This window comes from Acomys russatus, chromosome 12, assembly GCF_903995435.1.
Source record: "Acomys russatus chromosome 12, mAcoRus1.1, whole genome shotgun sequence".
Taxonomy (NCBI): domain Eukaryota; kingdom Metazoa; phylum Chordata; class Mammalia; order Rodentia; family Muridae; genus Acomys; species Acomys russatus.
This window is the reverse complement of record NC_067148.1, coordinates 23,548,698-23,564,874: the sequence shown is the minus strand read 5'-3', so window position 1 is coordinate 23,564,874 and position 16,177 is coordinate 23,548,698. Positions and strand designations below refer to the sequence as shown.

At 42.2% G+C, this 16,177-nt stretch overlaps 1 protein-coding gene across 2 annotated transcripts in view; it reads right to left on the bottom strand.

The window, feature by feature from the left end:
* Nucleotides 1-3,363: 3,363 nt before the first annotated feature.
* The window catches only part of Farsb (phenylalanyl-tRNA synthetase subunit beta), a 61,942-nt gene continuing 49,128 nt past the window's right edge, over nt 3,364-16,177 (bottom strand). For both annotated transcript variants that reach the window (XM_051154016.1, XM_051154017.1), the window contains exon 17: nt 3,364-3,516. In XM_051154016.1, coding sequence (XP_051009973.1) covers nt 3,365-3,516 — 152 coding nt within the window. In that variant the 3' untranslated portion in view covers nt 3,364. The remainder of the gene's footprint in view (nt 3,517-16,177) is intronic.

Genomic DNA, 16,177 nt, shown 5'->3' with positions numbered 1-16,177 from the left:
GTGCTGGGATTAAAGGCCTGAGAGATCTTTCTACAGCAGTCTGCTTGTAGGGCAGCTCCCTGTCTGTTTTTCCTGCCTCGGGTGACTCCAAGTGTTCCTTTTATAAATGAGTAGCCCAAGACTCACGGTTGAGAGCTCAGACTAACCCAGCCATTTCTCTCTGGGTATTTGCTCCTTTTCTTCTCAGAATGGAGTGAGTAGTTTATCCAGGCTTGCCTCCCAACAGAACCACCTTCCCCTTGGCTCTTAAGGAAGGGCTTGTCTGAAGGGCCAGCATCGTATGCCCCTTCATGACAAAAAGTGACAGCTTCTGGAAAATTAGTTCTATTACTACCAAATGTGGTATCAAAGAGGCACACTGTGTCTTTATGGTTACTTCTGGCTGAAAGGTCTCATTTGCATTAAGTCCCAGAAGGCCTCTGACTCCTCTCTCAGCTGTGTCCCTGCCTGCTCATATTCACGAACTGACTGTTTCCAACATTTTCTAACAGCCATGCCACAGTCCTAGGCTGGCATCCTTAAACGGAAATAAAGGGCAATCCTGAGAGAACACTTGGCTCTGAGCACTGAAGAAATTATATGAGGGACAAAAAAAAAAGAGGCATAAGGCTTTGCTTGGCCAGACACAACTGTGCTCAGCCCACTGCGGGATGTGCTTATTCAACCAGGTCTAGCTGACCATGTCTACAGCCAATCTTTCTGCCTGCTGGAAATTCAAAGCCAAGCCGAGGATCTGAGCTCACACAGTGTGTCATGGACACTCAGCCCATTGGGTGCCCACTTTTCCTTCCTGTCAAGCAGGGTCATTTAGTTTCTGTTTTTATCCAAGGAGGTCATGCTCCCCATGGCAACGTCCGGCAGGTGCCTTGGGGGAACTGCTAGTGTTCCCACAGGAGTACTGACACCCTGAATTTTATTATGCGTGCCAGTCTCCATATCCTTTTATTTCTTCACCTGCTCAGGCTGCCAAGACAACACAGGGACAGTGGCTCATCAACAACAGAAGTTTATTTCTCACTGATCAGGAGAATGAAGGCTCAAAATCAAGGTGCCAGCAAGTAGATGTAGTCATAAGGTCTGGTTCATTTCTCTCGGGACTTCTCCATGTCTGTACTGGGTGAGGAATGGGAAAGCAAGGTCTCTGGTGTCTCTTCCGAAGGCCACTAATGCCACCAGGAAGGCTTCATCATTATGACATTCTTTAGCTCTTACTAACCCCAAAGACCTCACTTGTAAGAACCGTCACACCGAATATATTGGAGTCCATAGTACTAAACATCAAGAGACTCAAAGTCCTAGGAACACAACCAGCCACAACTTTGGAACTATCAGACAGGTCAAGTGCTTTATATGAGAGGTACTATTTAGCCTAAGGCAGCTAATGTGCCTTTTCAGGTCATCCTTTTCGTAAAAGGAATGGAAGAGCCAAAGACAATACTAAAGTATCATTGATACCATACAAGCACAGACAGGACAACACTAGGATGCCCCTCAGCAATGGTTGCCTCCTAAGCTACTGAGCCTTTCTTGCTTAGAGCAGGCACTAGAGTGTGACTGGCTGGTCTCTACTCAACCCCCTCCTGTTTAAAGACTTGACTATTTATCATGTGTGTACCTGGTACCTGAGCAGTTCAGAAGGCACTAGATTCCCTGGAACCAGGGTTGCAGTTGTGAGACACAAACTGTAGGTGGGAGTCAAGCCAGTGCCACTGAGTCATCTCACCAGCCCCCATCATCTCTTTTGGGGTCAACATAAATGGGACCATGTGTAGTCTTTTGTGTGTGGTTTCTTTCTCTTAGCCTGCATGGACTCATTGGTGTTATCAGGGGTTCATTCCTCATAAAGAATCCATGCCTTCACAGAAAGGCTATGTGGTCTGTAGCCACTATAAGTAACACTGAACATCTGCATAAAAACTGATGCATGATCACGTGGGTTAAACAGCTAGATGGTGTTTCGAGTTTCAAGACACTATACCAAGCCACTTTCCTGGCTATATCATTTTACATCCTCTCAACAGGAGTACGCAACAGCTCCCTTGTCCCACAAACATTCAATCCATCATTTAAACATGAGCCCTTTTAAAAAGTTCTTTATATGTATTGATGCTTTTGCCTACATGCACATCTGCATACTACTTATGTGCACGGTGCCCTGGAGACTGGAAGAGAGCGCCAGATCTGGAATTACAGATGGTTATGAGTCGCCATGTGGACTATGGGAATTTAGGAATTAAATTCAGGTGCAAGAGCAACCAGTGTCCTTAACACTTTTCCAGCCCCCATAATAGCCATTGTAGTGAGTGTGAAGCAGTTTATCAGCCTGGTCTTTATCTGTATTCAAATGAGGACTTATATCCTTGTCTTCTGAGGTTGTAAGAAAAAACTCAATCAATTTAAAATTAAAAATTAAATCAATCAGTTGTTTCATCAGTAAGGAAAACATGGAATCCTGCTGTCATGGACATAACATGTTTTTGCTTTTGATCCCAAGTGTGGGATGGAGAACAGACTTATGAGAGAACAGGTGATGTTTATCCACTAGAAGATGAACTACCTGGTGCTGGGGCTTGGTTTTTGCCAGATGAAATACATCTTAGTATAGACTCTGAGAGGACACACAGACACACGGACACACGGGGACACACACGGGCGTGCGCGCACGCACACACACACACACACACACACATCCAAAACAGGGGGCAGGGGCATTTGGGGTTTTGGTATTGTTTGGCTGTTCATCACTCCACTTCGAGATGCCCTAGAGAGAACCACGCCAGTGAAGGCTTCAGGACTCTGGGCTCTGGGCTCCAGCTGCTGCTCTGGGCTCCAGCTACTGCTCCAGGTTCCAGCTGCTGTTCCGGGTTCCAGCAGCAACTTTGGTGGAATTGCTGGTCTGCTGAAATCCTGCTATGTCAGGGTAATCCTTCCCAGGAACTGAGTCCAAAAAGGTCTACTTCTCCTGTTCCCATTAACCTGTTTTCTCTCCTATCCAGGGTAGGTGAGTTGGAAGGGAGGTGTAAGAAATAAAGAACCCAAACAAAGTAGGTTTGAAAAGGTGGAAGCCTACATCCTGCTATGCAGGAATGAATCATAAATAACTGACACTCTGATGGCTAAGCAGTACTTCTGCTTCCAGGACTCACCCTGCCATCCAGGGCAGCTCTCCCCAGTGTGCTGCACACAGATAGACACTGGCTGTTCCACAGGCTGGCCTAAGGCAGCTATGCAAAGAGCCGGATAGCATTTTTCACTTTATTAAACATTAACACACAAATGGATGTTCCCTGTAAAAGAGGGCTGAAGGACACGACAGGAGCAGAAAGGGACACTTAAGAGACAGAAGCACACACAGAGACTAACTTCACAAAAAAGGCTCAATATTGATTTCTAGAGAGGAACAGGGCATGGTCAGCTCAAATTTGGTGATAACATCAGGATGAAGGACGCCTAGCTCCCCGATGCTTTGACCCCCGACAAAGATCTCAGCACACCGCCCAGGAAAGAATGCAGAACCTGAAACAGAGTATGGGAGAAAAATCAATGTTTCTTCTGGAAAAACAAAAAAAAGTCAATAACCATTTAACACTAAAAGCCTACAGGTCTTCTTTAAAAATAACCATTCTTCTTTAAGCCACTGGCATGGCTATGGACATGCACTCTTGCACTTATTGTTACACCAAGAAACGAAAATAGCCTTATTCTTCTAATCATGGGGGCTGAGCTGGAAGGAGGCCACAGGGGTGTCACCAGAGTCTAAAGGGAACTAAATCCCAAAAAGGACACAAGGGGGGAAAAAAGTAAAACCGATGGGCCTGCATGGACGGAAACAGGCTCTGCCACATCAGTACTTTCTAGGTAAGATGTCTACTGGGGCTCCATTCACTCCTTACCCTGTCACACTTCACCTCATTACACAAGAAACCCACACTGAAATACCACAGCCACAGGGACACACATGTGATTACAGGCCACGTCCTCAGATTGCAACCTGTGCCCCTGACTGAAAGGGGTCCCCAAGCAGATCAAGTGCAGCATCTGTAAAGCCCTAGTGAAGGCCCAGCCCACACCAGACCTACACCAGCCCCACATCAGTCCCAGACGATACCTGCTTCACTTCAAGGAGGGCACAGAGCTCTGTCCATCTACGGCCAGAGCACTGCGCCAACCTCCCACCCAGTAACCATTCTTGAGGTGTAACCAGTGGAAAATGAGCCAAGCCTGGAGGCCTACCTACTCCCTAGCCACTAAATTACCAGTGCCACAGCCTTATCATCACGCTGGACTCTGCTGTAGTTTAAAAGCAATGCTGATTCATTTATCTCAACATCCACTTGAAAAGGGATCAGGCCCACAGCTCCTGAAGGATTCAAGAAAAATGTTTACTGGCTTGAACTATAAATACCCAGCAGAGCTGGGCCACAAGCCTGCAGTCGGTCACTCAGAGTGACTGCATTATTTATGGGGAAGCAAACTGCTACGTCTCTAAGAGCCCCAAGGTCAGCATAATTAAGAACACAGATTGGGATGGGTGGACAGGGGACTCCACACTGTGGAGCTGATACCATAGAGACAGAGTTACAGACTGCCCAATCAATGTGGAGAGATGCTTGTTTCTCTTCTCAGAAAAACATTGTGGTCATTCTTAAGCCAAAAGCAACATGACTGAGTATTTTTTTTTTCACATTTCATCAAGCTAGGTGACTCTGCTTCACAGTCAAAGCAAACCATCCCATGAGCAGCACCTAGGGCTCTGCCCTCACCCATATGCAGGAAAAGGGTGAGGAAAAGTACACTATAAAACAACGCAGAAATCAAACTGCAGAGACAAAAAAGAGCCTGGCTGGGATAGGTAATTATGATTAAATATGATAAAGATGACACACTCTCATCCTGTGAAAGTGGAAAAAATAACTTAAAAGACAACATTATCTCTTACTAAAAAAATAAAGACAAGACTGTCAACTACATTCTGAACAACAGCAGGAAAAGCTGGGAGAGGGGCGGGGTGGGGGCCACCTGGGGTTTGGCGTCTTAAAGACAGAATGAAAAGGACATTCAAATGACAAGCCAGGAAAGCTTTTATTGAGTGCACTCAGAAGCGCAGAGCTGGGATGCGCCCACACCCTCCCTCTCTGTAGACAGAGCTGTAAGGGTGCCCACGTACTACCTGACAAGGAGTCCAACAGGCCACCGGGAGAGGAAATGCCCAAGACCTTCCTGACAGCCTAGCTGTACGAAAGCTTTCCTTTTATCTATCTTCAATTCCAGTTTGATTGGATTCATTTTTACTGAAGCATAAAACCAAACTATTTTAGAATCTAAGCCAGATGTGTTCATTCTGACAATGTTAGCAAAATAAAGCCTACGATAAGAAATCAGAATTTTTACTTCATATAACAACATTTTGATTCAGCATTTTTTTAGTAAAATTCAGTTATATTCTTTCTCAGTTGCCAGGTTTACCTTGCCTATAAATTTGGACCAAATTTTGCTTTAGTTCATTAATCAGTTAGGTATAGTACAAAAATATTTATACCAGCAAATACAATTTTCTTTCTTTCCAGAGGGGAAAAAAAAAGAATTTATATTCAAAGTTTTTTTATATGTTCCAAAGTAAAAGAGTATTTAAAATTTTACTAAAAAAAAAAATTTACTAAAATGTCAAAAGTTCATACTTTGACAAGGGCCCATCCAAAGTCACTGCTGCTCACAGGCTCCTTGAGCACAGGCCCCTCACTCCAATGCACTGAGCCGGGCACACGGTCTCTGCATTGTTCTTCAGACAGAGCAGGACACTGAATGGCTGCTCCAGAAGACTAAAACTAGCCCAAGATAAAGTAACTAATTAGCCTCTGAACCTACAAAGTTTTTTCCACAATACTGAAATTCTAATTGGTCCATCAGTCTGTGCCAGCACAAACTCCTTTCCACAGTTTTTTGTTTCTAGCCAGTTTCTTTTCAGTTTTCACTCACAATATCCACAACGCCAAAGAAGGGTGGTTGAGCTCAGTACCCAGGTGGATGGCTGTGACCCAAAAGCTCCAGCTAGAGCTGACACATCATAAAACCTGTCTGAAAACACATGAAGTCACATCTGAAGGCCGTGGCCTAGGCTTTCAGAAACTCTGAAGTCAAAGCTGACTTTATCAAGTCACACTGGATAAAAGGCGACCTGCTGTGTCTACACAAAGTAGCTGCCCACTGCCTTATGAGTGGGAACTAAGACTCAGACTCTACGAAGTACCTTTGTTCTCTTCCACTGTGTAAAAGCACCTAATGGTGAAGTGCACCAGATCCTACCACATCTGCAGGAACTCCTTGAGACAATAAACTCAACGCTTTGCATTCACTTGGGGCAGTTCATGGCTTCCAAAGCAGCACACATTTTGGAAAAATGTTGCTCTCTATTGCAATACATGTGGAAGCGCAGACAAAAGAAACATCAGTTAGGCTCTAAGAAGAGCTTAATTTCCCAAACTTAGTGGGGTGTGAATAAGCCCCTTAATTAAAGTCTTTGTGTCCTTGGGGTCATCCCTAGGCCCGTAATCTAGCACAGCACCGCTGTCTTTAGCATGTTTCCTGGCTAACTGACCATCAAAGCATCTGGGAGTGCCTTCTCTTGCCCGTTGCCAAACACTTTTCACAGTTTCATTCTGCTCCCATCGTTTTAGTGCAATATTATAGCTTAGAGTTGGCAGAAGCTTTCCATACACTTACTTGTTCCTTTAATGTCAGAACCCATCGGAAGTAGAAGCTGAAGGCAGCAGCTGAGCAGCCCCTGAATTGGAGAGCACTGAGGGGTGCTATCAAGCATGAGGCTCTTGGCCCTCCTTTCACACTCCTGCCACTGGCTAGAACCACACCACTCCTTAACAGTGTGACACACTCTGAAACATCAGCTGCTCATTCAACTTTACTCTTCCTTTTCTTCACATTGCCAGTACATACTTTGGTATTCAAACACACAAGAGATTGTAATGGGGTGCCTTACTACCCAAATCTAAAAGGAGGAGGAGGAGGGGGAGGAGGAAGAGGAGGAAGAGGGGGGAGGAGGAGGGGGAGGAGGAGGGGGAGGAGGAAGAGGAGGAGGAGGAGGAGGAGGAAGAACAAGAACAAGAACAAGGACAAAAACAAGAACAAGAAGAACAAGAAGAATCACCACCACCACCACCACCTTAACAGGGGCAGAGAACCCAGGTAAAGTAGTATGTCATTACTAATAACAGAAATTATCCTCATTAGCTTTTCACCACATACATGTCTCCAAATTCAGGAATGAAATGGAAACTGTAACTGTAGTACCAACTTAATATGACTTAAGTCTATTCACTATGACTGATTATATAAAATAGGTGAAAGAAAAAAATGTTAACAGGTAAAATTTAGGATTGGTATTTACCCAAATCTTATACTCTTCACAAAGGATAAACAAACAAAGTCCTATTCAATTATACCCTCATGGTATGCATGATTTCATTCTTATGGGGCCATTGTTCACAGGTTTTTAAACAAGCAGATTTTTGAGAACATGATAGAATCACACAAGGGGAAAGAGGTCCATTATAGGTAAGGTATTAACTTGTAAAAGAAAAGGCTTTAGGGCTCTAAAGAACCAAAGCATCACAGCCAAGATATGAACACACAACACCCCCATCCCCCCATCTCGGTGCACTCAGGAGAAAATGCCTCTGCAAAGACCATTTAATTTGTAAGGGGAGACTGAATAATTTCCGACTGGTAATATAAAACACCCATTTTCTCCCAGATGTATACAATTCTTCACCTTGCATTTGAAGTGAATATTTATGGTATCTAAAGTCTATAAAGAGAGGGGACCTAATCCTTTGAATTTAATGGCCATCTTTCATCCCTTTCTGAAGATCAAAAGGAAGAAAAGCCCCTTACACAACTTTACAGTGCTAATCCCAACACACCTGCAGACACCATTAACTCTTACAGGGAGGCAGTGGGACTAGAGAGAATTGGAATCTATCAAGCCATGGCTTGGGGAGTACCTGGGTCCTTATTCTCACAAGAAATCAGCACAGCCAGATACCCTCATAGAAACATGTCTTCAGCAGAGAACAATCTTTTATCAGGCATGGTGGTTCACATCTGTCCTCCCAGCACTCAGGAAGCAAAAAAAAAAAAAAAAAAAAAAAAAAAAAAAAAAATGTCAGGCTAGGGCCAGTCTGGATTCCTCAGTGGACTGTGTCAGAGAAACACACCCTCTTTTACTCACTAAAACTTCTTATAACTAAATATTTCATACTGTAACACCAAGTCCACAGTCTTCGCTTCTATGGCTGTCACTTCTTAACAATTAATTAACAGAGATCATGCTAGGGAAACCTGAGACAGATTTTACAAGTTAAGTCCTCACCATGCATCTCTCACATACACCCATCATTTCACAACCTGAAGGAAACCAGGTCAAGTGGCAAAGGCTTAAAGGTGATCTATCTAATTGCAATTTAAACTAGCCTTAAAATATGTAGTATAAAGTCAAAAGGCTTTTAACTGTAAGTTAACAAGGATTCACTTGAAAACTCCTAAAGAACGCCAACATCCAACTCTCGTCTCCACAAGCCATTTTCTAAACTGGCCATTTTTAAAGCCCTTTCAGGATATATTAAGAACAACAATACAAAGACAAGTTATGGAGTGCCTGGACTTCCTGAGCCATCAGCTCCTGTTCTGGTTTTCTGCCTCACCCAGGACTATTTGTCAACCCAAGTTTGAGCAGTGTATGATTTTTTGCACAGGTTCAGTGAAATGGTAACAATACAGTTGTGGCAAGGCTAGGGGAAGCTAAGAAGAAAATGCAGAGTTGGTGAGATCACAGCTACAGTTCCACACAGAACCGACAGACCTGCAGCAGACATGGAACAAACACAACCTCAAACATGTAATTATAATAGGTATGTTACGGTTTCAGAATCAGATTGACAAGGCGTGTAGGGAAAAAACTAAAAAAAGAAAGGATATTTAACTGTGCTGTCCTCCTTTCTGCTTTAGCTACCCCCATTCCAAATAAAAGTGAGAGGTGTCAAGAGTGTGGATCTGGCCCAGCCCTTGGAGCAGAAGTAAGTTACAGATGGGAAGAAGCACAAGGAGATTAGGAGCCTTGCCCAAGGCAAGCAGTAATACAGGCTAGAGAGCAAGTCAAAGGTGAGAAGGGGCCACCAAAGCAGCCCTCCTGCATGAGGCCTGCAGCATATGCTTTTAAGCTGCTGGCCAAGCTGTCCACCACTTCATGTTTGCAAACTTCCTCTGCTTTACAACAAATAAAGTTTAAAGAGGGAATAGAGCAGACTGACAGTTTGTCACCTCTAACCTTAGCACATACCCAGGTACACCCTGTGATGCTGCTAATGCAACAGAATACGAGAGCAACCCACTGCGCTCATTTGGGGAAACAAAATTACATCAAAAATTATTTTTAAAATTTGTAAATGAGTGTTTTGCCTGCATATATGTAGGGACAGCACATACAGGCCTCAGAGATCAGAGGAGTTGCAGAGAGCTGTAACCCACGCTGTGGGGCTGGGAATCAAGCCCAGGTCCTCTACAAGAGTAGCAAGAGTTCTTAATCGCTACAGCATCTCTCCTGCCCCCAGAAAATGACTTAAAAACAATAACAACAAAAACAAACAAACACAACACACACACACACACACACACACACACACACACACACACACACACACACACACACAAAACCCCAAAAAAACCAACAGAGCATCTTTAACAAATAAATTCTAGATTCTTAAAACAAGACTTAAAGGCAGGCATCACCGTGCCTGCCTGTAATCCCAGCACTCAGGGAGGCAGAGGCAGGCAGATATCTGTGAGTTCGAGGCCAGCCTGTTCTACAAAGCGAGTACATGACAGTCCAAGACAGAGAAACCCTGTCTCGAAAAACTAAAACAAACATACAAGCAAACAACAAAAAACAAGACTTGAGTTATCTGGGCAGATAAAAAGCACCACAGTAACACATTAACAGTGTTACAACACAGTAGCATTAACAGCAAATGCTTGGGCAAGTTAAAAAGGAGCAGGCGCACCAGAACCTACAGCGGAGGCCACTTCTGAACTCGACTACAGGTCTTGTCATTGGAAACTCTTAATGTTCTGAAATAGAAATGGCTGATTAAGGAGACTGTGATACCAACACTGATATATGTATATTTGAAAGTTTCTTGAAACACTTCTCAAGAAAGAAGCTGAATATCGGCTTTAGAAATGACCAAGTGCCTGACAAGCTGTGCGATGCCAGGGAGCTATGCGCTTTCTTTATTCTAATTCTTAACCTACTTTCAGTATTCTCACAGTTCCTTTGTACCTTCCCAATTTGACGGAAGCAAGGCCTCAGAAAGCTATTTTGTCTTTTAAATATACAAATTGAATGTGATCATTAGATATTGTTCCCTCAATTTCTTTATAAATTTCAAAAGATATTTACAGTAAAATATGGTAAACTTGGGAAGTTAATCAGGACAACTTACCAAAAGCCACAGTAGCAACTGTAAAACAATGATTGCAAATAAGCTATGAAGCACTCTGAGAAAGGCGGAGCCCAGTCTTCATTACTAACAGCAACTGTCTGCGAGCCTGGAGTGCGGCGCTAAAGGGGCATGGGAAGCCCTTTCTGATCTCAGGGTGAGAAGCTTCCCTACTAAGACAGGCAGATTCCAGAAGTGAAGAAATGAATAACTGAATAATGATGTTTAAAAATCTACACAGCAAAACCCTTAAAGTCAAAGAGTTAACAAACTAAAAAGAGTACAATATTTATCGCAAAAGGTTAATAGTCATACAACACAAAAGGTTCTAAGGTGTTAAAACCAATGAATCTAGAGAAATAAATGAACAAGAGGCTCGTAGAAAAGGAAATAAAAACGTACTACAAATGAGAAAATAAGTTTCCATTTGTTCATCCAAGAAAGATACAGGGCAAGTGTCAGCGAGATGCCATTTCCCATCTATGGGACTGAAAGCAGAAAGGAAAAAACAAACAAACCACAGGACCTACCACTTTGTGTAAACAAGTTCCTCACAGGGTTAGAAGCAGAGGTCTAACAGATGGATATCTAGCTATACTTAGTGTAATACCAATGTACCCTTTGTCCCAATAATTCCATACTTCTAGGAATTTCTCCCAAAAATACACGAATAAAAGTATCAAATAGCATGAGCACAAGTCTACAGTGCAGTACTGACTGGAAACAAGCCGAAGTTCGCTGACAGATCCCAACTCTGGGATTTCACACAAAGGGACAGTTCACTTTGGCCAAAAGGAAAAAGGACCCCACATGCTGCCTCTGTACAGGCTGCTGGGACAAGAAGCCAGCTATCCAACAGTGCACACAGCACTGCCCACAAGGTGAGAGGCAGAAGGGTGTGTGTAAGCATACACGAGCACTTACATCTAAAAACAAACCTTGGAAGGATGCCAGTGGTGCACACTTGTAATTCCAGCACTTGAGAGGCCAGTTGTGTCTATATAGAAATACCCTGTCTCAAAAGACACAGCAAAAGCCCATGAGAAACAGTGCGCACACACACAACACAAACAAACAAAACCCACAGCCTTAGAAGGCAGGAAAGGAACGGAGTCAAGGATGAAACAAAGACTGAAGATGATTAGCTGAATGTATTTACTCAGTAGGTTATATTCTACGGATAAAAAGAAGTGACTGTCACTTGGGCATATGGCTGACTCCAGTGCTGGCTAGGGCAAGCTCATTACGGAGAGTAAGGTGATGAAGAACGTGATGACCTCAAGCAAGGTCAGAATAAAGAGGGCCAGGTTAGGTTCCCTCAGGTCTCCTAGTTTGGATCCTTCAAAGCTAAGCTCCACTTGACAAAAATTTGGTTCAGTGTTCAATTCCTCTCACTGAATTTTCACACAAGCAATACTGACATGGAACACAGCAATATGTGAATATGCTGGAAAAACTCTACCAAACTTGTTTTCTGTCAAAGCTACACTGAGCTGCCCATGGTAGTTCGGGCTGGTGATCCTCGCTCTAAGGAGGCTGAGGAGGAGGACAGCCAGGTCTACAAAACAAGAGAAGAAATGAGACACAGTGAGAGCTAGCTTAAATGCACCTCAGGGCTACTGTCCTATCCTGTGTATGCTGCTTATGTTTTCTCCTGACACCACTTGTGTGTGACTGAGACTTCGAGGCCTAAATTTAAAAGTTCATATTTTAATCACTTAATTTTTAAAAAGTCCTGGATTTATCTTTGTGAAGTGTGAAAAACATAAAATTATGATTATGTATCTACTAGTTCAATTACTTTTTCATTTATTATGAACTGGTAACTGGCACAAGTAATTTAATATACTATTATTTACATGAGTAAATAAGTAATATTAAAATAGTTTAAAGATATACATAATAGCCAGAACATGGAAACAGCCTAAGTGCCCCTCAGTAGAAGAATGGACTAAGAAACTGTGGTATATTTTTACACGATGGAATACTACTCAGCTATTAAAAATGAGGAATTCCCGAAATTTGTGGACAAATGGATTGATCTAGAAATTATTATAATGAGTGAGTTCACCCAGAAGCAAAAAGAGACAAACGGTATATACTCACTTATATCAAAACACTAGTCCTAGGGATACGTACCATGAAAATCTTTACTTATCAAGAAAGTGGGTCAGAGGAGAGGACATCCGATTGAGACTTTAGGCAAGAGTAGCATGGAAGAAAGGGGAAATAGTAGGACCCACAGGGTCCTGGAAACCTACAAGAAGAACTTTATGACAGGCAGATCTGGATCCTGGGGTCCTCCTCAAACTAAGGCATCAGCCAAGGAGAATATAGGCAGTAAGCTTCAAACCCCTACCAAGACCTAGCCGACAAACAGGATATTCTCCACCGTTTAGTGGAGAGTGAGATCTGACTTTCACACGAACTCTGGTGCCCCTTTTCTGACCATGTCCCCTGGATGGGGAGACCTGGTAGCACTCAGAGGAAGGATAGCAAGTTACCAAGAAGAGACTTGATATTCTAAGAGCATATATAGGGGGAGGAGGTCTCCCTCAGTCACAGACACAGGGGAGGGGAGAAGGAGAGAAATGGGAGGGAGGGAAGAATGAGAGGAAACAGGGGAAGGGCTAACAATCGAGATGTAATATGAATAAATTAATAAAATTATAAAAAAAAAGAATTAATGCAATGATAATAAAATTATGTTAAAAAGATACATGCAAGAACATAAAACAATAAGAAAGGTACTGAAATCATTAACTAGAGCTGTATATGAAATGTTTACTACTACTTGGGGGAAATATTCTATGATATTTTATTCATAGAAAATAAGATATATTTGTACAATTAATTAAATGCATCTAAATAGATGACCACCTGTAATAATAATTATACATGTTATTTTCTATGAGCATATGCCTTCTGTAATATATTCACTTATGAAACCAGGACATTTCATTCATAATATATTATTGATTGCATTTGTACTATGTCTTTCAATAACTTTACTATATTTAATAGAAAAACAATATAATATTTAGGAAAGACAATAAAATGTTCATATACATTTGCAAAAAAAAAAAAGTTTAAAGAGGTCTGAGGACATAGCTCAGTTGGATGACTTCTTGCCAAGCAAGCAAAGACCTGGGTTCACTCTCAAGCAGCCCATAAACAAAGTATGGTGACGCATGCCTGTAACCCTGGCCCTGAGGAGATGCCAGTAGAAAGATCAGGACCTTGGCAGTAAAACAGCTCAGTGGTGAAAAAGTACTTAATACCAAGCCTAGTGAGCCGAGTCTCATCCTCAGGACCCACACGGTGGAAAGAGAACTGATACCTACAAGTTGTTCTCTGATCTCCATAATATACAGTGAGGTATGTGTGCTCCAAACCTCCCACAAAAATAAACAAATTTAAAAGTGTAGTAAAAGGACCAATAGCTTAAGATTATCAGTCTTTGTAGCAAGTTCAAGGCCAATCTAGGCTATATGAGATCTGTCTCAAAGAATCAAAACAACATTAATAATAAAACAGAAGCCAAACCTTCTCAGCAGATATAAACCTAAAGGAAACAGTTTTTAAATTAAACTTCCAAATTACAAGTTTAGCTTGGTGGTGGAGTATTATCTACCCATGAAGAGAAATGAAATTGATGATTCACCAGAACCTCACTTAAATGAAGCCAGACTCAGCAAGACAAATGCTACATGTTTTCTCTCACACACAATCCAGCTTTTTAAAGATTTAAGATCAAAGCGCTTTGTATACTGTGCATGTATCAAAATGTCGTAAGGATGCATACTATATTGTATAAATAACACAACTGCAAAAGCTAAAATGTGTTTGGTCAATGTTAACCCTTCATTAAGTTTTATAAAGCACTTGCTTAGCATGTATAAGGCTCTAGGTTTGATCCCAGTGGTGCATGTACCCACACACATGAAATTATTTAGTTTTATAGAATTTAATCAAAGAGCAATTAAGGAAAAAATGTCTGCGTGGTAACTGGAAAGACTAGAAGGTATTGCTGAAGCAGAGAGATGCCTGTCATGAGGCTGGGAGTCAGCCCTGTATAGATCTGACTAGAACCACTTCCTTCTCTCAAGCTAGGGTATGTTTGTTGTCTTTTTTGTCTGAGGCAGTTAAGAAATCCCATCAGCCCACAGATGCACTTGCTCCCTTAGGGATCAAGGAAGGTATGAACACTGGGGATTTGGGAGCAGTTCTTCCTTCACTAAGTACAGCCACTGAACCAGCTTCCTGAGGGCCTGGGACCTACTGAAGGCAGCCTTTTAACAGCTCCAGGAAGAGCATTTCTGACAGGAGACAAGAGGAACCGCTTTGTTAACATGAAAGAGCTATGTACTATGTAGCTGTGTCAGCCACAGGAGCTGGTCTAAGTAGCAGGTAAATAAACACTTCTAAATTTTGTAAAACGGGTATGTAAAAACAGGTCTTTAGGAGATACAGAACAACAGTAACACAAAGGTTGTCACACTGTGCTACAACAGTATCACAACAGTGAACTAAGCCATTCAGTGTGAGATTTGTGAATATAATACTTTTCAGAACAAAAACACATAGAAAGAACGCTAAGTGTCTGTGAGTGGGAAGACCTTTACTTAGTGCACAGAAGTGAGGTGGGAAAAATAACCCTTCACTCACAAGTAAGGCAGGCCGAGTGAATCATGAGGCAGACGCTAGGGCTTCCGAGAGGCCCAAGCCTTTCACTACTTCACAGCAAATGGACATGGTACTGGGAAGCCTCAATCGCAAGCCGTAGACAACCACAGAAAAAGTCGTCCTATTGGCAAAGTCATAAGGTCCCAAGCTTCCAAAATGTTTACCAAAGCCGACGCCTTAGCAAAATAGGCTTTGTTGATGTTACAGGGTGGATATGCTCTTTAGAATCCCTAGATTATATTCCACGATGTTCTGTGTAAGCCAAACCATAAACTGAACAACTGTACTTCAACAAGCTGTTCAACAGATACTTTCCCAACGAATTTTCAAGCGCATACCTATTACATTAAGACAGAGTGACAAGGGAATCAGCACAATTTCACCCATTTATTTTAGCATTGGAGATCTTTCACAGGTGTCCTGAAAGAGGACTAGGGTCATGACCTCGGGTCAGGCCAATGATCACTAGGTGTTATTATAACAGAAGGTACCTAATAAGCAAGGGAGTACATATGGTGTTGGGCTAAATGTGGCCATCCCAAGGACATTTTTCATTTCCTAAAATGAATTTTGAGCAGCATGAAAACTCAGATTGTCAAAACTAGAGCTCTGAAACCTGTCTGTTTATCACGGATCTTGTCTCAAGTTAAACTGAACTTCCTGTACAACTATAAAAAAAAAAAAAAATTAAAACTGAACTAGATAACAAGCTAAATAGGAAAAGCCACACACTGAAGTCAACGCAGCCAGTCACAAACAAAGCCACCACATTCTACAAGAGATTATTTTTGCCACTGATTTGCCCAGCAACCACATTACTGTTCTAAACACAAGAATGTTGAGAATTTTCCTTGCCCAGAAGTGGCTTTGTTAAAAGGCTAAGTGCATCTTAACATACATAATTTAGTTTGCAACAAACCACAGAAATGAAGGGAAAGAAGCCTGAAAAAAATAAAAAACATATATTTGCTATAATGATC